Below are 24,474 nucleotides of genomic sequence, written 5' to 3' on the forward strand. Positions count from 1 at the left end.
ATATTATATTATATATTATATATATATAGAGATATATACATATATATATATATATATATATATATATATTATATTATATATATATATATGTATATATATTATAATATATATATATATATATATATATATATCTTATAGTATATATACATATATATATAATAGATATATATATATATAATATATATATACTTATATATATATATATATATATATATATATATCATATTATATAATAGATATATATATATATATATATAATTATAATATAATATACATATATATACATATATAATATATATATATATACATATATATATATAATATATATATATATAATATGGATATATATGTTATAGTCCTATATTATATATAGTATTTATATAATATTGTTAGTACTTATAGGGCCTTTGAGAGACTAGATACGTAAACGGAAAGTAATTTGGGAGGGGATTCAAGAGGGAATTGCTTGAACTTACCGTAAACTTTCTTTAGAGGGAAGCGCCAGAAAAAACTCAGCTCGTTACTTTAAACTATTATTTACAAAAAGGCCCGTGCTGGCCTGGAGAAAAGTTAAATGATATGGCCCCCACGTTGGGGCTTATAGTCTCATTCAATTAAAGCTGATTTTCATTCACTTGGGTTAATGCACACTTGCGGCAGAGAGAACGGCACGTGACTCATGGAATCTGGAAAAGAATCCCAGATTAAAACGAGATAAAAGGAAAATGACTTCTTGCTTGATTAATTAATTCTCCAATACTGGGGAGAAGGAACTTTTTTCAGGTTTCACTGAAGTATGCAATGACTCCATTGGTCTGGGACCGATCACACAAGGGGGGGAAGCATGCGGGCCCATGAGGCAGAGAGGGAACAAAGGGATGAATTCCTTTTGTTGCTGGGAAATTGAATTGGGAGAGTGAGGATCACAATGATAATAGGTCCGGGAGAGACTGGGCAATATGCTGTTCCAAAATAAGACCGTACTGGATGTCGTGTTCAGTGTGGACCTTTGAAGAAAAAATGTTGGCTCTTTGTAGGAAAGTATAGGGGGCCCCTTTGTCTGAGGCCTGGGTCATCGGCGCGCCACTCACGCCTGGGTAGGCCTAACAGGAAGGCAGGTAATTTGACCTCTGTCCGAGATCACGTCTCGCAGCCGACTGAGACAGAATTCAGTTGGGTTGCTTGGGGGTTGGAGGTCAGCTTAACCCCCACGATCAAAGGCAAATCCTGGAAAACAAGCATACAGCCAGCAGAGGGGCACAGGAAAGAGAGCTTAAGGTATAGGTCTAAGAAGTACCAATCTCGCCTACACCCTTCCCTTTTGAGATACGTCCCTACAGCTGATAAAAGACTCTCTTCCCCCAACTGGGGAACTTCCTATCTCTAGCTGGCGGGTTTTGGGTTTCCCGCGGTTACTAAAACTCAGCTGATATTTCTAAAGAATGGCTGCCGTTTTCCCAAATCAAATTATTTTAGTTTAACTTGCGGGTGAGAACGAACCGATCTATGAAATTTGTCACAATAATATAATTTATATATATATATATCTATATATGATATATAAGTATATATATATATATATATATATATACTATATATATATATATATATAGTATATATATCTATATCTAATTATCTGTAGTCTTCTATCTCTATTATAATCTCTATATTTATCTCTCTATCATAGTAATATATATAGATATCTTCGTCTATCCATACCATATTAGTAATATATCTATATTCGTATATATAATATCATATCTCTATATATGTCTCCCTATATATCTAAAATATCTATATCTATAATATCCAGTCTCCTAGTATTCATATCTATCTCCGTCTATCTAGCTAGTTAAGTGATCTCATCCTACTCTCTATCTACCTCTCTCCTATCTATCGCTCTCTCTTAGTCATCCCTCTAATATCTCTATCTATCTAATAAATCTCATCTCGATAGATCTATTATCTTCTATCTCTGTCTCTCCTCATCCTGTTCTCAACTACTCTTAGCTCCTATCTCTCTCTCTCTTATTATCTGTATCTCTTCTCTCTATCTCTCTCTATACTCTCTCTACTGTGTATCTGCTGTATACCTATCCTCTCTATGATCTCATATACCTAACTATCTCTGTCTATCTCCTCGATTCTCTCTCGCTCTCTTCTCTCTCTATCTCTCTTCTCATCCTCTCTTTCTTTCTATATATCTACTATATCTCTATCTCTTAACTTTATCTATATATACTCTTCTTTTCGATATCTATATATTTCTGATCTATATATCCTCTCTTATCTCATCTATCTCCTCTGGTCTATCTAATCCTCATCTCTATCTTATACTATCATATCTCTGTCTAGCTCTCTATCTCTTACTCATATCTCATCTACTCTCACTCTCATCTATATATATCTGATATAAGTAAGTATCTCTTGGCTCAGTCAAAGGAACCAAGGGAAGAAACCAAATCGAATGTATTCCATTGTTTCTGTGTTCTTCGTGGAATTTGTCTTTATTTATCGTCATCACGTTCCATACTTTCGTAATTCAGCTATACATACATCCATACATACTATATATGTGTGTTAGGTTGGGGGGGCGGGGTTTTGTATTTTATTGGGGTGTCGAAGAACGAGACAAGCCGGAAAATCAAGCCAAAATAAAACTTCCCGCGTCCCAACCAACGTAAAGCAACGCGAATAGGACATGGGAGTGTCGTCCGGTAAAGTAGACCATGTTGACAGCGCAGGTACTATTGAGCCGCCCCGGGGAACACCTCGCGAGAGGATAAAGAAAGTGAAAGGACTCGGGTGAATTCCATTCCAACATGCGGACGGAAATTGAGTACGTCATGCTAGAGGGCGAACATCGTTTATCAAAAAGGGAAAGGGTGATGTACCCTAGCCGCAGGAAATCTGCTTGTGACTGCTTGGACCTTTGCTTGCGACTTTTCACTGTCACGTATAATGCACGTGAGAAATGAGGAAATGGAAAGGGCTTTCATTCAGCGCTGTCGTTAGGATCCTCTTGATTTGTTTTTTCTTATCCCATTATTTTCGCCGTTATTGGAACGTCTTCCATTCTGCGCAAGGTGTTTTTTTAACGCTATCCTAGTTGCTAATTATTGCTTCATGTTGGGAAATGTGCCTCTAAGTTTGCGTTTTTGCACAGTCGTGTTCAAGATGTAGGCGTGCTGGTGGGAAATATAAGTTTACGATGTAGATTTAAATTATGAAAAACATTCATGTACCGTCGCTTGAATAAATCACCTGGAATCAAATGAGACAGGTGTGACTATAATGATATGAAAGAACACACTCCCTAAAGGTGTTCGCATTTTGTGGAGAGGCTGCTACAAAACTGCTTACAGTAACTACCGTTTCACTGCATGTAACTCTCAACTGAATGTGTAGTTACGAATGTGTGGTTACATTTTTCTTGTGGATGTTTTGCTTATTACGATTCCTCTCCGGACTTCAATCTCGAAAAACAGTCAGTGGGAATAAACGTTAAAAGTCGCCACCTAGTTTTTTTAACATCACTGCAGTCTCAGAGAGAGAGAGAGAGAGAGAGAGAGAGAGAGAGAGAGAGAGAAACCTCTGCAAAAACTACTGGATGGATTGCATTCATTTTATTTAGCAGCATACCTCCATATGAGTTATCATGCCTGGATTAGGATATTCCCTTGCAGCCTTTAGTTTAGTTACGATAATGAATATACCGTTAAGAAAATTCCCATGCTGCCAAGAACATCCCCAATTATGGATGGAGCTATCTTAAGCGGTAAATACCCGTGACAATAGTGTGGCATTATCCCGTTTTTTAAAGCAATTTTCAAAGCTGTAGCTAATTATTATTATTGCTTCCATAGTTCTTGTTAGATGATGTCATCATACAATTAATATAAGTATGAACACCCTAAGTTAAGTTGATATTTAAATTATGAACATATTCTTGTAAAATACGTTGGTCGCTGAAGATAAATAAAGTATATGATATTTTATATTACTGATTCCGAATTAAATATAAACAAAAACAAACTCGTTAAAACCAGTTTTTTTTTTCAAAGCTCTGGCGATCTTGTGGAATGAGTGAACTTAAGTTTACTTGTTTGTTTTTTCTTGGTGAGTTACTTTTTTTTTCTGTAGGACTCCCTAGCAATGAGGTAAGGAACGCGACTACTTTCACAAAACTTGCATCTGTGACTCAACCTTGAAAGGTCAATAGGCCGCCGTCTATGAAGGGCTCTGTTTGTGTGTGCGAATCCTTGAGTCAGAATTGCGACCTACCGTCTTTTGTAGGACCTAAGAAGAGTCAAGAGGATTGATTGGAAGTTTTTTTTTTATTGTATTTTCAACGTGTTTTCTTAATTGTAATCAGTTTTTTAAAGTGTGTATATATGTGTGTGTCGGTGTAGGTAATTACTGCTCCAGTAGCTTCGCATAATTTAACACTCAGACGAACCTCTGCAACTTAGCGAAACCCTTAGTCCGACAATTCCGTACTCGAGAGAGAGAGAGAGAGAGAGAGAGAGAGAGAGAGAGAGAGAGAGAGAGAGAGAGAGAGAGAGAGAGAGAGAGAGAGAGAGAGAATGTTATTGTAGAGGGGATACTCCTAGGCGTAGACATTTAATCGAAAAGTTTTGCCCTTAGCAGCTACAGTGACTAATAGTGAGCTTGTGTACAAATATTTCTTTTTCCTAAATATGTTCATTCTCCTGTGAAATCGTGATCGCGAGTTCTTTATCCGGCTGAGTTGAACGTCTTAAAAGTTATTTAAATTGTCAGTGTTTTATGACTACTTTTATTCCATTATCATTGCTGTACCACCAGTAAAATGAAATGTTGAATTTCAGGAGCGTAAAATTTTACTACTGTGTTTTAGTGTTGATAGTTTATTATTTGACCATTGCGAAATGCCCTTTCTAATGCATGAAAGGCGACTGCTTCATCTTGACAACAGTAAATAACTTGAAATGTTCTGGCCGGTAGCTATGTGACTTCCCAAAACCTTTGTCAGCATTGGAAACGTGGTTCAGTTCACCAAAATATCAAAATGAAGCATTAAATCGTATTAGTTACGTTTCTTGTAAATAAACAAAAGATACCAAAGACATAGAGCTTGAAGGACCATTGTATAACATAATTTCACTACATTAGATTTAAAAGGTCTTATTTTTTCATGTAATTGATATTTTATGACATGTGAAGTACGACACCCAAGAGTTGCTGAAGTGTGCTCTGCGCTTCAGATGTAAATGATCAAGGAATAATTAAAATGGAAGGTTTTTAACAAAAGTTCAACCTTAATCCTCTGGGGAAACATTGGCTTCAGTCACCTTTCTTCAGTGGATTTAGTTGCCCGTACGAGTATGTTGTGCCTCCTTGATACTCGTTTCGGATGTGTTTTGGTGTAGAGGATTTTGAATTTATCTGTGAAGTTGAATCCTTGTTCTTTCGCCCAAGCGGCTGCTGTCTAATGTCAAAAGGATTTCATATATCCCAGCGTCTTAAATCTCTCCAAGGGCCAGAATGCTGCAGTACCTTCTAGGTAGTCTCGGTGAGTTTCATTCTCAAAATTCCTTTTAATATTAAGTTTTACCTGAAATTTTCAAGTGTCTCATCGCGTTTTCTTTTGCAGCTGCTGTTGACAGTGGACAGAAAGCTCTACTGGTAGACAACAACAACAGCCCTGTCCTAAGACCGCCGTCTCTGTCTTCTCTGCACGACCACAAAGCCAACGCTAAATTCAGATGTTACGCCGGTTCCGGTAACCAAACGATCCCCAATGGAACATCGCCCTGTACGACCCTCAAGAGTGACCAGTCCAACGGCTTTGTCAACGGCCACACCAAAGTCTTTGCCAATGGCTATGCAAACGGCTGTGCCAACGGCCATGCTAATGGCTTTGCCAACGGCCATGCTAATGGCTACGCAAATGGCTATGCAACTGGTCTCAATGGCCACGTACCGTCAACTCTGACGCAGTCGAGTCATACCAAAAGCCATCAGCCTCACGAGAGATGGGTGAGACCTCTAGGGTATGCCGAAAGGTGTATGTCAAAGGCCCATGACTATGGCTGCATGACTACTGTATACGCCCTTTGGCTCAGTTCCAAGGCACCATTGGATTTTGAATTGATTCAACACGCAGCTGAAATCATGTACAGGTATACGGTTCTTTTTTACACAGCACGGTACAGCATTCTTCTAGGCGGAGTCTGTGCTGCACGGTGTTGTTGTCAGGCCCACTGTCTGTGACGTGTAATTTAACTCATTTGAGAAGAGTGACTGAGTGACAGTACTGTCTCACGACCGTTTAGAACCATCTTCCGCTGATCTGACACCAAATGAAGGACACTTTACTGACTGCCTTCTGCCAAATCTGCTTTCATCTTCCAAGCAAAGATCAGGTCATCAACCTCAGACTTTATTTTTCTCTTAGTTTTTATTTTAATACTATGCATGTGAAATACTCCTGTAAATAGGCTCTCTCTCTCTCTCTCTCTCTCTCTCTCTCTCTCTCTCTCTCTCTCTCTCTCCTTACTCCTATGTAATAATAATAACCCTTTGAATTAGTGGACATGCGTTTTGTTACCAACGGTAAGTTATGAATAAAACTTAGAGCAGGCCAAGTACTCTATGATAATCCCAATTTTCATGTTAACAAGTAAGTTAATTTTTGGTAATTATTCAAAGGGCTTGCGCCCCTGCATAGACCGAAGTGTAAATCACAGCCATTTGAGATAGTTTACATAGTAGCATCAACTTAATTTCTGGATGTTTTCAATGCATGACAAAATAAATAACATGCTATATTTAAAAATGTACGGTAATTAAATGCTTTAAAAGCTGTTTGTCGAGAATCACTAAACGAAAAGAACATGCGTTGAACACTCAATAGCGAAAACTTAAAAATCTGTAGCCTACCAAGTAATTTGAGTCCGAATTAGAAATAAGAATAAAGACTCAAGAATGTTTGAAAAAAATTCGTCTATATTCCTTTGATTGCTGATGTTTAGGGCCTCCTCTCCTGCGTGTTATTGAAATTAGTATGCTTTGATTATTCTTTCAAGAGGTCCGGTTGTATTTCAGTTTCTTAAATGTGCTGTATAGCCAGTTTTAAGAAGTATGCTTACGTGCGCACATGTATACGTGCATACATTATTTCACACACATACTGTAATGTATTTACGGACAGTTATGAAGTCCTGACAGAAAACTAATACTGAAAGGAAGGACAAACCTGAGAACACCTGCCCAATGGACACGGGCTGCTTTAATCGGATGCTCAGTACTTCAGTAGTCACAAGCTGCCCTTGGTTATCCTGTTTGCGAACAACCTCAGTATATCTGACAAGGTCAGATTGTGTTCCTTCCACCTGGAGATTGTATCGCTACAGGCCCGCAGAACTCTCTCGGGAGCCAAAGTAACCGATCTTGCAAAGCTTCATGGAAAATCACCCAGTTCTGTGTTGATTTTCTCTATTGCTGATTTGGGAAATTTGTTAACTCACGTTGTGTTCCAAGACACTGGATGCGCTTTAATAAGGCATCTAAGTATAGTTTACGATTCAACGTTTTCTAATTTTAGATTTATAGAGAACGGCGTTTTCTAATTTTAGATTTATAGAGAACGGCGATGATGGCGCACTGAGGAAATAGTAATCCTTTTTATTTTATCCGCCCTTGTAACATTTTTTAACGTACATTTTGTCTCCTTAGTCGCCGAGCACATTGTTCCAATATTTGAATAACTGAAAACTCTTGAAAAATATTTTTTTTATTGGAGGAAAATGATGTTAAGTTAAAATGTTTGCATTGTCACTGGCTCGGTTTTCATTACTTAATTAAGCTTAGGTACTTAATTTCAAGTAGCCTGTTCGACATGTTATATGTCAAAAATCCTTTATAGTATGACGGTCAAGTCAAGGAATATTATTGAATAAAACTAGTTTAATTTACTGAATTTGTAAAGTGAGAATGTTGTTTCAGTGTGCTTAAATGCCTCCAATACCTAGCCTATGTTTTAGTAGATAATCCTTCTTGCAACATTAATGTAATTACTCAGAAAAAATTACTTTCAAAGGCAAACTAATAAGATTTTTAAAAACTATCACCTTTTCTTGATATAGTATATTCTTGGAACTTCTCACCAAAAAAAAAAAAAAAAAAAAAAAAAAAAAAATTAGTAACACGCGTAGCCACCTTGAAAGTGACAGATTCCTGTTGTTGATGGCTCCCTTATAATAAGTACTTTGCTTAATGACCTTACTGAACCCTCCTTTTTGTTTAATCATTGTTTATAATGGCATCTCCTACTTTTGTTTCTTCACCTTCTTGTTTCCAGTTATTTTTATACCAGTAGAAATTTTCATTATTGTGCTGTATTTTTTAATCTTTGTTCTAGTTCCAGTCGTTGTTACTCCTTTAGCTCTCTGACGTCACTGTGACTTGATTTTCCTTTGTATCATGAGTACGAGAGGAGATTAAATTGTGTTCGTGAAAACACAAAAAGACCCAACATAGGCAATATGATGATGATGATGATGATGATGATTAGTTGCTATTTTTTATGAATACTAGCTGGTGTAGCACCCAGTTTTATAGTCTTATTTAAAAAGCAGCGGCCTCTCATTTGCCCTCTCCATCCATATGAAGTGAATGTAAATTATTGACATAATGCTGATCATTCCTGAATCGTTTTTGAGACTGAATTCCTACATGAAGCTAACTAACTCATGTTAGCAATCTTGGTTCCTACATGAAGCTAACTAACTCATGTTAGCAATGCTCCAAGATTACTTTTGACAATTGCCAGCCAGTTCTGTTTTTTGTTGTGGTAAGACTCAATTCCATTTGCATTACCATTCCATCAGCATTCCTGCCTAAAAGTGACCCTAGTTCATAACTTCAGATTATGTATATGGTCCCTTGCAAAAGGATTTCTTCCTGACCTTTGCTCATGGTTGATGCTTGTAGTATTGAATTATGTAAAGATGATTACATAACTAGTTGAGAATTGAGCTGTCCAGAGTAACCCATATTTTCTCAAAGTGGTAACACTGAAAGCTGAGATATTCATTCAGTTTTGGACAATTTCTAGACTCCTCAATCAATTCTTTCAAGAAAATAGTGCAGTCTCAGGCTCTCTAGACAGTCCTGTGTGAAAATTGATCCCAGTAAATTGCTCGTCTTTCTCCAGCTTTGTCATCAAGTTCCTTTTGTCTGTCACTACTTATGCACAGCCTGTGCTGTTTAGATTTATTAATAGCTAAATTCTGCAAAAAAATTAAAACCTCTCAAAAACTGCTTAGAACTGCCTATTTTGATATTTAAAAAAAAAAACGACACAAACCTGAGTATTTTAAGTTCTATCACAAAAAGTGCATTTAGTCATAAAAATTATATGAAAATGCAGTAATTAGGGAATATTTCTCACTGAAAAATACCGCGAATAGGTGAATTTTCTGCAAATAATGTGAATATATGTTCCACAGAGCAAATCCAAAACTGCTATTAGGCGGGGTTCCTCTGTATATCCTAGTAATCCTTCTCATGCAGAAAGGTTTTGCCATCGTGGTATACTACACTGGAGAAAGTTGAGAGTTTATACGAGATCAAAACAAATGTCAACTACCTCAAATGCACTGTAGGACCTGAGTTATAAAATGTTTCTTTGCATATGAAAGTCTTACAGATGAATATTTAACTCAGTGATTTAACCCAGGAGAGTCAGAACGAGTATAAGTTGCAAAAAGGATAAGAGCCATAAAGTGGCCATATTCCAATAGTGGAACAAAAATACCTGGAAGTTAACATGGTAGATGATGTCACTGGTAGCACTTACATTAAGTACAGCCTGCAAACCATGGATATCAGTCCCTCTCTATGGTGCATACATAATACTTTTAGGTGAGAAACTCCTTTAAGATTATGATAAACCTTTTAACAAATAACAGAATTGGAAATCAAACAAGAACAAAAGCTCTGAAAATGTATGTGTGGTCCACCCTCACTTATGGATTAAAGAGCTGGACAGTCACCAGGGAATTGAAAGCCAAGTTGAATGCAGCAGAGATGTGGTTTTAGAGAAGAATGCTGAGAATATCATGGACAGATAGTGACAAATGAGGTGTTAGCAAGAATTGGAACACAGAGAGCCCTTGTAAGAGAAATAAGGAAAAGAGAAATGAATTTTGTTGGACATATAATAAGAAGTGAGAAGATAGAGCATTTGTGCCTTACTGGAAGGATAGAAGGGAGGAGAGCGGGAGGTAGACAGTAAAATACTTGGACAGCTTGGTGGGAGACTTGGATGGAGATTATACTGTAAATCAACTAATACAAGTGGCTAGAGATCGACAGAGGTGGGAGGCAAATGACCGCCAATGTCCAAGACATGGCACTTTGATAGATAGATAGATAGAGGTATCCATGTTATGTTTCAGAGGAGGTTCACTATAGTACACATCTTGGCAAGGATATGGTGCCTCAAGTACTGGTTCTGGATCAAATTGCATTTCCTCTGTAAGCTGGCTGAAGTGCTCAGCTTCAGTCAGGTGTTGTAGCTGTAATACTATCTTTGTTGGGTTATTACTAATAATTTTCAGGTCTTACCTGTATATAAAATTTTAAGCCATGAAAGGTTACCATCTAAAGCCTGCCATGCATAGTGCAGTGCAGGCAGTACATACTAAACATTTGTTGGCATCTGTTCAGTTCTCAGCTGTGTTACTCTTTTCTTTATTTACTTTCATTCTGTTCACTCACTCTCACCACTTTTGCCATGTATAATTTTAATTTTACTCCTCATTTAACACAAATCCTTTTGAGAAGCATTATGCCTCAATGGTCTGGTAGGAATACTAAACAGGTACAATAACATTATGCACTACTGCTTTCCAGTGCAGTTTAATAACTTACTTGGTGAAGATATGTCTAACAGATGTATGTATGTGAAATAAGTATTTACACTACCACCTATTATGTACATAGATTGCTTACAGTAATACACATACTGTATCTCTATTTTAAAATTTTATGCAGTACAAGATATTATGATCAGCAAAATCTAGTACTGTAGTATGCCTGATAAACTTCAGAAATTCCCACAGCTGTTAATATCACTCAACAATCATAATGTACTATAGAAGTATGATTGTTGAATAAAACTTAATTCTTTGCATTTTCCTTTTTCATGCACTACATTGCATTTATTCACTCTTAATAATATTATTTTTTTTAATGTAGCTTGCTGCTAGTCTGACCATCTCTCAGCTGTCAGTTGGTTTATTTTTTGTGTAAATAGACATTCCACCATTTGCTTTTTTTGTGCACATATGTTTTGCATCATTGTCTGCAAGTTTGCTTCTTTCTATACTACATAGATCTGACAATCTCCCAAACTTATGAAACAGATATTTTGAATTTATAAATATTGTTTTACTACTTTAACTTAGTGTAAATTTACTATGTTAGTTGCAGAATTCTCAAGTTTAATATAAAAGCTGGTTGATTAGATATTACAAGAAGGCCAATTGGTTTCTATGTTTACGCTGAATGTTTGTGTAGGACTTTCTCTTCCAATGCAATCTGTTGATGTTTGTAAAAAATTTCAAATAACCTTGGAAATATTACTCTTAAGATACCTCTGTCCTGTACGTAGGTGGATCTTTTCGTATTTTATTACTTTCAGGTATGTACTGTACTATACTTTCAGAAGTATTCTTACCTAAACTTTCTTTGATTTTGAAAGGGTTCTTTACTAAACTTCATTAAGTTAACAACTATTCTTTTATTTTTGGGGAGATTGTCCTTGGCATCAATTGGTTTGAACATTCTGTTCGATTATGATCACTGCTGACTTGAGGGTAGTCCTTTCACTCCTATAAAGACATCATCTGGTGATTAAGATTCATATTTCACGCCAAATTACAGCCGATCCCCGCCCGCTCACGGTTCCAGATTCGCGGACACCTATTCAGGGATTTCTCTATGGAACATATAGGTATGCATATTCACGGAAAACTCACCTATTTGCAGTATATATTTTTCACTGAGAAATATTCACTAATTACCGTACTATTTTCATATCATTTGAATGACTAAATGCACTTTTTATGATAAAACTATTGAAATACTCAGGTATAAGTTTTTTTTTTTTTTTTTTTTTTTTTTTTTTTTTTTTTTATCAAATTGGGCAGTTCTAAGCAATTTAAGAGGAGTTTTCAAGTAGTACTAGTGAAAACCGGGGGTCGACTGTATACAGACATTAGGATTATTCCAACAGCTGTCTTACAAACCACATACTTTAGTTTATTGCCGAGTAGTATCTTCAGCATTGAAAATCATCTTTTTTGTTTTAGGAAGGCCAGGGGGGATGTTGCAGCAGCTTAAAATAAAGTAGCCATAAAAACAGCTATTACAGTATTTACACCATGAATATCCAAGTTTTGACATCATGTATTGCAGAATTTACTTGCCTGTTAGGGAAATTTTCCATCTCCCATTCATATAAAATAAAAACTGCATTTTGAATACCTGATCTATTAAGCTCTTTGATCATATTATGATCTTGAGTTGATCGTTAAATAACCTATATGAGTCACTGTCTGGCATAACCTCAGTAACCCCTATGAGTCACAGACTGGCATAACCTCATTCTCTAACCCCTTGTTTTTATTACAGAGAATTATTGTTACGTATGTCTTTGCACTCTTAAAGATCTGGACACAGCATTGTTGCTTTTCCCTTTTCCTACCTTTTCCAACCATGCCCTCTGTTGATAGTTTAATCAAACTCACAAGACGTACTTTAATTTTCAGGTTTATAACATAATCTTTGTGCTTTCTCAACATCTCTGCTCTGTCAGTTGTAAAATTGATTTGTTATCTGAGGAGGTGGGGTATCTTCTTTATTTCAGAGACAGATTGCACAAGCAATGATTTGACTATGGTTAGTGCTTAATACTTGAATCTGTCCCGGATAGTGGGGGCATACCATGTTTCCTTGGATTATCTACTCTTGAATTTTATTGTTTTCTCAACTGCAGTGCATCACTCATTCGAGACAGTTTAAGTATAGCTGACATCCAAGCCATTTGGTTGGTTTACATTAAGTGAGCCTTGGGCTAGTAACAGGCCCTGGACATCATGGCCTTTAAATGTGGGAAAGTGTAAAATGAAGTAGAGACTTGGCATGAACCTCCAGTCTGCTAAGCCAACAGATACAGTCACCTAGAGATGATTATCACCTTGTGCCCCCCCAATCTTTCACTATAAAGACTACATATTTCATAGAGGACTTGAGATACAAAATGCTTAAGGAACAAAAATTGTGACTGCATGGTTTCTCAAGGTATTTGCAGACAATTTTGCTGCATTTTTACATATCCAAAAAGATTATGTTTATCATTCATCTTGTGATTATGGATATGCAGTTTAGATGCCACATGCACATATTTTATCAGCGTCTTTCAGATTTATACTACAGTTGACCCTGGTATTCACGGGGATGCATACCACAACTGGGCTGGCCCCTCCTTCATGAATACCTGAAATTTGCAAATAGGCAGTCCCCGGGTTACGACGGCTCCGGCTTATGACGTTCCGAGGTTACGACGCTTTTTCTTAAATATTCATTGAAAAATCCGCCCTTTGTTCCGACGTTACGACGCTGACGCTGCGACCCTCCGAGTTAACGACGCTTTTAAAAAAAGCATACGATAAAAATCCTTTATAGTTTAGCACAGTATATTAATAAAAATAAGTTTCTGGTTAGAATACAACAAAAATTTTGAGGTTATGATGATGTTCGACTTTTTATGTCGTATTTTTCAATGTTTTTTAGGGACGCTTCATGTGCGGAACTAGTTTCCGAGCGAATGAATACTAGCTTGGATGCACAAAGTTTATAACAGTCCAAAAGCAAATAATGAAAAAATCATTGCTTGTTTCCAGTAATAATAACAAAATTAAGTTTCTGGTTAGATTACAACGCAAATTCTCAGAGAGAGAGAGAGAGAGAGAAGAGAGAGGAGAAGAGAGATAGAGAGAGCAGAGAGAGGAGAGGAGAGGAGAGAGAGGTGTGTCTTCCACGCTCCGAGTTAACGACGCTTTTAAAAAACGCATACTTTGATAAAAATTCGTTATAGTTTAGCACAGTATATTAATAAAAATAAGTTTCTGGTTAGATTACAACAAAAATTTTGAGGTTATGATGATTTTCGACACTTTTTATGTCGTATTTTTCGAATTTTTTTAGTGACTCCTCATATGTGGAACTAGTTTCCGAGCGAATGAATACTAGCTTGGATGCGCAAAGTTTACAACAGTCCAAAAGCGCAAATAATGAAAAAATCATTGCTTGTTTCCAGTAATAATAACAAAATTAAGTTTCTGGTTAGATTACAACGCAAATTCCAAGTATCCAAAGAGAGACATTATCCAGTACGTTTTGATCAGAGAGAGAGAGAGAGAGAGAGAGAGAGAGCGTCTTGGCAAATGAGACCATTTGCCAATGGTCTTGGGGATTGACGTAACGTTTATTTTCTGAACAGATAGGACAGAGAAGTGTTAGTTTCATTAAACAGCCTCTGACTCATGCCAGTAAATGTTTTGTTGATACTAATAATATAAGCCTATTTAAAGATACGTTTACTGTAATTAGTCTATATGATACTAAATAGTAATCAACTGTTCTTGTAGCCCTCAAGAAGAGAGAGAGAGAGAGAGAGAGAGAGAGAGAGAGAGAGAGAGAGAGAGAGAGAGAGGCGTCTTGGCAACAATGGTCTTGGGGATTGACGTAACGTTTATTTTCTGAACAGATAGGACAGAGAAGTGTTCGTTTCATTAAACGGCCTCTGACTCATGCCAGTAAATGTTTTGTTGATACTAATATATAAGCCTATTTAAAGATACGTTTACTTTAATTAGTCTATATGATACGTAAATAGTAATCAACTGTTCTTGTAGCCCTCAAGATTTGGCAAAATCACTCCAGGTTGTACATAAAACTTCAAGAATGTAGTGTCACCAGAGGATTACAATAGTTTTTACCTTCAAGAACCAGCATTTTTTTTATGAAAATAACTCCAGATTGTACATAAAACTACAGGAAACAACATATAGTGTAACCAAAGGATTACAAGTAAGGTTTTTATAACTTTTTATTAGTTTAAGACATTTTTCCAACGTCGTTCCGGCTTATGACGATTTTCGGGTTACGACGCGTCTTAAGAACGGAACCCCCATCGTAACCGGGGACTGCCTACTTGAAACCCCACAGAAATTGCTTATAACTGCCTATTTTGAAAGTTAAAAAAACAAAAAATCTGAGTATTTCAATAGTTTTATAACAAAAATGCATTTAGTCATGAAAATTATATGAAAATACATTAATCAGTGAATATTTCTTTATGAAAAATGCCTCAAATATGCAAATTTTCCACTAATAATGGGTATATACATTCCAGGAAAAAAAACAGCGAATAGGTGAGTCCGCGAGTTTGGAACCGCAAATAGGCAGGGGTTGACAGTATGCAGTACGCTTATCAGACAACATTGAGAGTATGATTTTTATTTTTCATGAGTAGAGGAGTTTCTCTGCACTTTTTTTTATTCTGGTGGAGTTAAAGCTAAAGAATTTTGTCACATTGGAAACCTTTCCATCACTACTTCTTCCACCTTGAATTTTCTTAGATTTCAGTCGTAAGGCCATATTGCTCTCAGCCTGTCCTTTAGATATTAATGTGGGTGTTGCTATCAGATACTTCAGATACTGCTTGAGTGTTGGCAACCACCTTCATCATCTGAAATATGGCTTTCTCTGCTTTCTCATGTTTCTTTATAAAGTTCAGCCTACCTCTATTTGAGAAGCTGCTGATTTGTCTCTTGAGAAGTGAAGTTCATTGGCAGCTTCATCCAATAGTATTGAACTGGATTTGGTCTCTTAAATTAACCCAGAGACTGAACTGGATTTTTTTCTATTTAATCATCCCAGTTTTGTCATCCTAAAAATGATGTATGGGTAAGTCTAACAACAGAGTCCTGTAGGCTGCCTATCAAAGCACATTGGAGCATTTGATGGGTACTCACCAGTTAATCTTTAATATAAACTGTATTTAATTGCCTGGTAATGCTTGGCTCCAATTTCAAGTTTTGTTTAAGATCAGTATGTATTCTTTTGTGTAATTCCTAAGAACAAAATTGAATACTACATAACTTATAAATAAAGGAACACCATTTGAATTTTTATAATAGTTCAAAATAGATCATAATTAAACCTTGTCTAATAAATATATATTTCAATTTTTAGTTCTAACCAAAGGTCTCATTTCGTAGTTTAAATTATCAAGCATTACATCCCTGCTTCCAATCTGTTTAAGCTGATCACTTGAAGATCAAGTACCTATGTGAGTGTCTACAAATAGCAATTGGTATACAGTTGTTGATTTAATGCTTCAGAATTCTTTGAAGAAATTTTGAATTTTAAATACTATACCTGTTATATTGTCAAACTAACTGTGCAGATAAGTTAACAACACATTCATTGGCCAGCTAACTAGTCATTGTGAGCAGCCTGGCAGTCTCCTACAGCACACTATAAGTTTAAACTATTTTTCAGTTCCTGCAAAACTTTTTTTTTTCTCTCTTTTTCTATGGGAGTGAGGGCAGGTTATCGTCTAAAATGTCCACCTTTCAGAAGAAGCTAGGTATTTAATACACTGTCTCCAGGGACTCATCCTATTGAGTACAAAGCAGTTTAGTTCTTGTGTTTTCTCTCTTTCTCTGCTGATACTTTCATCGAAGGCTTTGTAGGTCTAAATTCTTGCAAAAATAATGAACAATATTTTCCTTTCATATATACTACTGCAAAGGACTCTGAACTAAAACATCTTACTATTAAATGTACTTGTATTTTGTTTTCTTTTCACAGCACTTACAGTACAGTAGTATATACTGAACACAATAAAAGACCATGGAAGAGTAAAAATCAGTACTTACTCGATGACCTGTTTCAATAAAGACTTCTTTTTAATTCATTATTTTTTATTTGCTTTTTAATTCATAATTTTTTATTTGATGTTAATTCAACCTGAGCCTCTGTAAAATGTGTGATTGAGAAATGTTTAGTTCAGTCTGGATAATATTTTAAAGTAAAATTAGAGTAACTTGAGCAATATTCACTTTCTATTTGTTAAGGCTTTTGTAATTCTTACATATTGCCCAAAAATATTCACAAGATTCTTATATCACTTGATAGGTTTCTTATATACTACTATACTTGTCCAAAGGAAAATGCCCAACTTGCGGATGAAACTGAGTCATCGTGATGGAGAGCTGTGGTGGAAAGAATCTCCTCGAGCAACACTAGACGTGGAAGAACTTGTCACTGATAACATAGAAGCTAGTGTAGAATCCCTTCTTCATCGGCGTTATAACCTTGAGGAAGGACCTTTGTGGTTTGCACGATTCGTAACACTCCCAAAAAGTGAAAATGAAGATTGTGAAGATGTTGAAGTTGAGCACAAGTATGTTTGCATATTTGGTTTCCACCACAATGCTAGTGATGGTACATCAAATATGAAGTTTTGCAATGTATTTCTCAAGGTTCTAAATGACCTCTCAATGGGCAAAGAAGTTGATATGAAGGAAGAAGGTACATTTGCTATGCCTCTCCAAGATGCACTTGGTGATCAAATTCATACTTTGTGGTTTTTCCTCTGTGTGTTCTTCAAACGTTTGTATACAGCGATATTAACATTTGGTGTATCAGTGAGAAATTTTACAAGTCGGTACAAAATGCCTGCTTCTAATGCAGCTGCAACTCACATACTTCAGCACGAACTTGATGAAGTCACCACAAAAAAGCTAATCAGCAGATGTAAAATGGAAGGAGTGACTTTGAATTCAGCCTTCACTGCTGCAGCAAACCTCTCAATGTATGAAATGATGATTAGCCGCGATGAGGAGTTGGATGAAACTTATCTGTGGTCACAACAAGCCATTAATATGAGACGTTACTGGCCTCAAGAGCTACAGCCAAATACCCTTGGATGCCACATATCCTTACTAGATATCAGTTTCCCCACAAAACGACGGGATTTGCATTCTTTTTGGGAATATGCAAGGGATGTAAACAGAAGACTCCAGCATATGTTAGTCGAAGAAAAGAGACCTTTAAAATTACAACCTATGAGTCAGCGTCTGATTATTCTCATAAGGCACAATTCATGGTTAGCATGGTTGGGATTGCCTTCTGCTAATGATAACCACTATACAGTGACAAATATGGGAAATTTGCATACAGCATTTCCAGGTGTGGGTGAAGTTGTAGAGGCAACCAAAGTACTGCGTTCAGTCTCTTGCCATTTCATGCCTACACTTTGTCAGCATACACTGCAGACTTTTCGGGGTCGCTTTTGTTATTCCCTTGATTACTACACACAGAAACTTTCAAAAGAAACTGCCACTACTTATGCCCAAGGTATTATGAATTTGCTCAGGAAATCAATTCATTCTCCCAACTAATTATTATCAAATGTATGTGCATATCCCCATACATAGTATTATGTAACATTTTCTTTGGGCATGCTTAAAATATTTGAATCCCAAATGGTTTCCCCACTACTGGCACTCTACTAGTAACACAGAGTGCCCCTACCTCTTGCTCTATGTGGCAGATTATGTACAAATCTTTATTATGCATTATATGTATGTAACAGTATTATAGTGTCATTTTTATAAACCTTAGGTTTTATTAAATTCAGTTATTTATTAATTGAATTTAAGTTTTGTCTTTATATATAAATTATATAATACATGCAACTTTATACTAAGTTGCAACTTTTTTACTTTATATTTTTAAGCATTGTAATTTCAACTGTAAATAAAGTAGTATTTTGTAAATTTTCATTTTTTTTTACAATAAATAACAATAAGGTCATTCTGTGTAAGTTTTAAAAATAGATATTGTTTTTAGACAAGCTATGAAAGATAGGTAAATTGTAAAAAATAAATAAAACTGATATAAATGCAGGAACCATAGTTATCTGTGATATTTGAGAATTATGTTTTGGTACAAGCTTGATATATATATATATATATATATATATATATATTATATATATATATTATATATGAGTATTTTATAAATTAAATCTTAGATTAGCCTACATTTTTCTATGTAATCTAGTTACACCCTAATAGAGTAGCCTTATTGATAATATTTCAACTGACAAAATTACAGACAATAGAACATTCATATTATCATTTCAGGCTTCTATGTACTAGTTTCTGTTATCCTGAAAAGAATTCTGGCAGTACCTAAACAGTCTGTAGTTATATCACAAATACAGTCGACCCCCAGTGTTTGTAGGGGGATGCATACTACACCCACCATGAATAGTTAAAATCTGCAAATATTTAAAACCCCTCACAAAATGCTTAGAACTGCCTATTTTGATAGTTCAGACACCAAAAAGCATTAAAAAATATTCTTATACCGAGTATTTTAATAGTTTTATCACAAAAAGTGTATTTAGTCATGAAAATACACTAATTTGTGAATAATTTCTCTGTTAAAAATACAGCGAATATGTGAATTTTCTGCAAATAATGTGTATACGTATGTATATATGTTCCCTAGAGAAATCCGCGAATTGGTAAGTCGACAAATAGAGGGGGTCAACTGTATATAGTAGATAATAAAATTGCTGCTTAAAAACATGAAAATATAGTTTGTTGTTAGCTGAATATTAAGTATGTAATGCATGTACAGTGTGAAAGGTACAACATTGTAATGGATGTTAGTGCCATCTAATTTAGCTCAGTGAAGGCCTTTTATATTGTCAGTTGTCAGAACACACTTTGTGATGAAGTAGAAAATCGTATTTATTGATAAAGCTGTTATGATTAGGGAAAATGTTTTTGTTTTACATCTTTTAAAAGTTTAGCATACCCTTTAATAGAGAGCAATTTTATCAAGACATGGTGTGAGGAGACCATGAAAGAAGAAATAGAACATAGAACAATGTTCTACACAACAAATGTAATGAACATCCACACTAAATTTTTGGTGAAAAGTAGTAGTAAATTCAAGGTAAGTAATCTGGGACTGGGTGCATTTGCACGTAGACTGTGGATATAAACAATGAAAGGGCTTAACCATCAGCCAAACTTTGGATCGTTGTTTTTACCTCAAAAGTGTGAGGAACAGGATATGATAGCAAAATGAGATGCAAACATACCAAATTGATGAAACCATTTACAGCTAAGCTGTGCATGGTCATTGTGAAAGATATTAGCCAGTTGTGAGATGTTAAGTATTGTGATTAGGATGTTATTTATTCATCAGGGTCATACGAGGTGGTGGTAGGTGAGGAGTGAAAAGAGATGTAGTTTTTTGGTGTCTAGGTCATGCTACAAAAACAAAGACTTCCAAACAATACAAATGAACAAGGTATTGTAAAGCATTCCTTCAGACACCTTTCTGAGTTTGCCCTTGTAAGAGATAATAGGGGCTCCACATCATGATGGAATTCTTGCAGCAGCACTAGCACCAGCAGGCCTGGCATATGATTTGATCCTTTTGCATAATGTAAATCCTAGTCTTTGGCTATTGCAAACAATACAAATGAACAAGGTATTGTAAAGCATTGTATCCATCTACATTCTCAAAACACATTATATATCAATAAACCTATCAATCTTCCTCCAACCCTCTAGAATTTTGCAAATACTTCCTCTTGGTAAAGAATATCATAAGGATCAATTCCTTAAATAACTTCTAAGACACCAACCTTCAGACACCTTTCTGGGTTCATAGTTTGTAGTTGTAAGAGATAATAGGGGCTCCACAAAAAAAAAAAACCATTTGCATCTGGCAGCACATGTATCCAGGTTCCACAAGCCCTCTAGCGGCAGACTTGAGTTGAGTCACTGTTTGCCTCTTCTGGACCAGCTGCCAGATAGAAAGACCTTGGGAGGAAACCAATTCCTGTTAAAAAAAAAAAAAAAAAAAAAAGCACCTCGGTGGCGTGGTTGGTATGGTGTTTGCGTCCCACCTCGGTGGTCGCGGGTTTGATTCTCGGCCATTCCATTGAGGAGTGAGAGATGTGTATTTCTGGTGATAGAAGTTCACTCTCGACGTGGTTCGGAAGTCACGTAGAACCGTTGGTCCTGTTGCTGAACAACCACTGGTTCCATGCAACGTAAAAACACAATACAAAATAAACAATTCCTGTAAAGTGGTGAGGATGTACATACATTTGAAAAATATTAATTTTGTACATGCAACTTCCCCGGCAGATATATACTTAGCTTATGTCTCTGACGTCCGACAGAAATTCGAATTTCGCGGCACACGCTGCAGGTAGGTCAGGTGATCTACCCCCCTGCCGCTGGGTGGCAGGAAAAGGAACCATTCCCGTTCTAGAACCAGATTTTCTCTGTCGCGGTAGTGTCAACATATGTTGTTGCTACCTCCTGACTTGATTTTCGTTTTTCATCGCCATCGATCTTCTGGGCTGTCTTTTGCAGTTATTCATTAATACGTGTAATAAGTGTTAGAATTGATTGAGGAAATATACTGACTTCCTACTTTAGGGAGTCAGTAAAGCATGTAACTAGATAAGTTTCTTTTAAAAGTTTTTTGGAAACTCGTACTAACGAGCAGTTAGAGTATTAACAGTACTAGTAGTGTTGCATCCTCATCACCTTCTTACTTCGCAGAAACTTCAATTTCACTTATATAACTTACCCGGTGGTTACATATAGCTGTCGTCTCCTGACGTCACGGCAGAATTTGAAATTCGCGGTAGCGCTAATGGTTTGACAGGTGATCCCTCTACTCCCGCCCTCTACCGGGTACCGGGAACCATTCCAACAATAAATCAGAAGTTTCCTGCCGTCGGAACCGGTAACACGGTTCCTCTGCTGGTTGGAATTTGGATTTGATCATCTTGGTTTTCTCCTTTTGGTGATGTACCTTGAGTTTACTGATCTTTTTGATAGTGCTATAGTTATTTTGGTTTTGATATTGTTGTCCTTTTTAGGAATTATTTTGAATTCTTCACGATGTCTGACACCGGCTCTGTTCAGTATAGGGTATGTAGTAGTGGGTGTAAGACTAGACTTCTTAAAGCTTCACTTGATCCTCATTCTACTTGTGTTAGTTGTAGGGGACGTGAATGTTCTTTTGAGAATACGTGTGAAGAATGTAAGTCTCTAACATCTCATGAGTGGAAGGCACTGGGAAAGTATATGAGAAAGTTAGAAAAAGATAGAATCAGAAAGGCTTCACAGAGATCTTCTTCTAAGTTAGTGAGTAGCCAGGATATTCCTCTGAATTCTATTAATCCTGTTCCTATTAACCCCGTAGTGGTTGCTCCTGCCCTTGAATCTGTATCTCCCGATCCCGATCCCGTGTCAGTATTACGAGCCGATATGGACTCGAAATTTGTCTCTTCTCACCACTATGCAGAAAATGGGTGAGACAGTGCAAGAAGTGGTAGTTAAGTGTGATAAATTACTTAGTGCAAGTGTAGTGGAGGAGGTGGTTGTTCGGCCCGTTCGTTCTCCTAGTCTAGGCCCCTGTCAAACTCCCCAGATCCTGGGAGGAGGCATGCCGAAAACCGAAGGGAGGCGAGCGGGACCTGCTCCCGAGCAGCCGCCCCCTCAAGCAATCCTGTAGCCGTATCCCAGGATGCTGTCGCTCACAATTGGAAAGGTGTTGCGAGGAAGTGTTTTTTGTCAAGTGACTCTAGTTCAGATGTTTCCTCTTATAGAGGTTGGCGTAATAAGACTTCTAGACGCTGAAATTGGTCGCGCGATGTTTCGCCTGCTGCGGTTCCCAAGAAGGTGGCGGCTGCCGAACCTTCTTGTAGTTTTTGGGAGGAGCCTGAAGCCTTTTCTCCGGCGGTTTCGATTTATCGCCCTTCTCTCATAGAATTGGAGAAGCCGAACACGCACACCCCTTCGGAGCCTTCTCCAGAGCCTCCTCAAGCGATAACTCCTGCGGCTCCAGACGTGTTTGTGGATCATCCTTCTACACCTCCCGCGCCTTCTACGTCGGTGGATCCTCAACCTTCGGTGTTTGAACAGATGAATGCCAAGTTAGGCAGTATCTTGGAGCTTTTTGGCAAGTCTCTTTCGTCCCCGAATGCGCTCCCGACCGCCTTACATCTTCCGCAGACTACTGTGCAGTTCTCTTCGCAGGCTCCTTTGCAGTCGCCTCTTCAGGCTCAGACTCTCCATGTGACTCCTCTTCAGACGCCACTTCAGGCGCCTAGTCGGACTCCTTTCCTGACTCCGTCTATGGCGCCACGTCAGGCTCTCGCTTGAGCGCCACCTCAGCCGCCAGCGCGGCCGCCAGCTCAGCCGCCAACGCAGCCGCCAGCTCAGCCGCCCCGGATACGTCTCAGGTACAGGCTCAGACGTTCTTCTCCTGCTTTCTCACACCCTCCTCGGACGCGTCAGGGTGTGACTTCGCCGAACAGGATTCCTCTTCCGATGGAATGTTCGCCAGTTTCGTCGAAGGAAGCTTCGGACTTGGAGGAAGAAAGAGAAGGACTTACAGAAAAGACAAGCATTTGTCGGGGTATAAACTCCTTTTACGATCTTTCGTTGACAACTTTGGAGATTCTTTTGCGCCTTCCGTTCCAGTTTCTCCTAGTTCGCAGTGGAAAAAGACAGTAGCCTGACTCCTCGTCCTCGTTCACAGCGTCTCGTCCTCGTCGATTTCGGCTAAGAAAGCGATCAAGAAAGTTAACGCTTGGCTTTTGGAGAAGAGGGAACAGGGAAAAATGTTTTTTGTCTTTCCCCTTCGAGACTTTCGTCAAGGAGCCGTGTCTGGTATGACACTGGAGAAGTTTTTTCCCTGGGTGTGACTGCCTCCGCTCAGGGAGACTTTTCTAGTCTCGTGGACTCTTCCCGCAGAGCAGCCCTTAATACTGCTAAGATTTTCTTTTCAACAAATGAACTGGAGCATCTTTGCAAGAGTGTTTTCCGTGTTTTCGAAGTTGTTAGCTTCCTGGATTGGGCCATTGCTCGGAAAGTCAAGTCATTTGGACTTTCGGAGGAGCAGTTGAAGGATTTTGCCTCGGTATGGAGGTTGTATCGATAAAGGCATCTGTGATGGAGCTTCGGAGCTCGCTGCCATTTTCGCCTCTGGAGTGTTTGAAGAAGAGACAGCTTGGTGCTCCTTCTTGTCGAAAGGGGTTTCATCGAACCAGAAGTCTGCCTTGCTCTTCTCTCCTTTGGACAAGAAACACCTATTTCCGCAAGAGATTGTGAGCGAGATCGCTCAATCTTTAACATCAAAAAGCGGACCCAGGATCTTTTATCACAGTCAGTGAAGAAGCCCAGGAAGATAGCTCCGGTTCTTTCTGCTTCTCGGAGTGCTCCCTCCACGGAAGCTCCTAAACCATTTCGAGGGAGAGCTCCCGTTCGATCTTCCTCCAGGTTTCGTGGGAGAGGT

The 24,474-nt window shown here is 37.5% G+C and overlaps 1 protein-coding gene across 1 annotated transcript in view; it reads left to right on the plus strand.

Moving 5' to 3' along the window:
- Positions 1–18,905, plus strand: part of LOC135212586 (uncharacterized) — a 74,789-nt gene extending 55,884 nt beyond the window's left edge. The window contains exons 2-3 of the mRNA XM_064246130.1: positions 5,636–6,164; positions 17,291–18,905. Coding sequence (XP_064102200.1) covers positions 5,636–6,164; positions 17,291–18,527 — 1,766 coding nt within the window. The 3' untranslated portion in view covers positions 18,528–18,905. The remainder of the gene's footprint in view (positions 1–5,635; positions 6,165–17,290) is intronic.
- The last annotated feature ends 5,569 nt before the right edge of the window (positions 18,906–24,474 follow it).

The sequence above is a fragment of the Macrobrachium nipponense genome, chromosome 41 (assembly GCF_015104395.2).
Source record: "Macrobrachium nipponense isolate FS-2020 chromosome 41, ASM1510439v2, whole genome shotgun sequence".
In the NCBI taxonomy this organism is placed as follows: Eukaryota; Metazoa; Arthropoda; class Malacostraca; order Decapoda; family Palaemonidae; genus Macrobrachium; species Macrobrachium nipponense.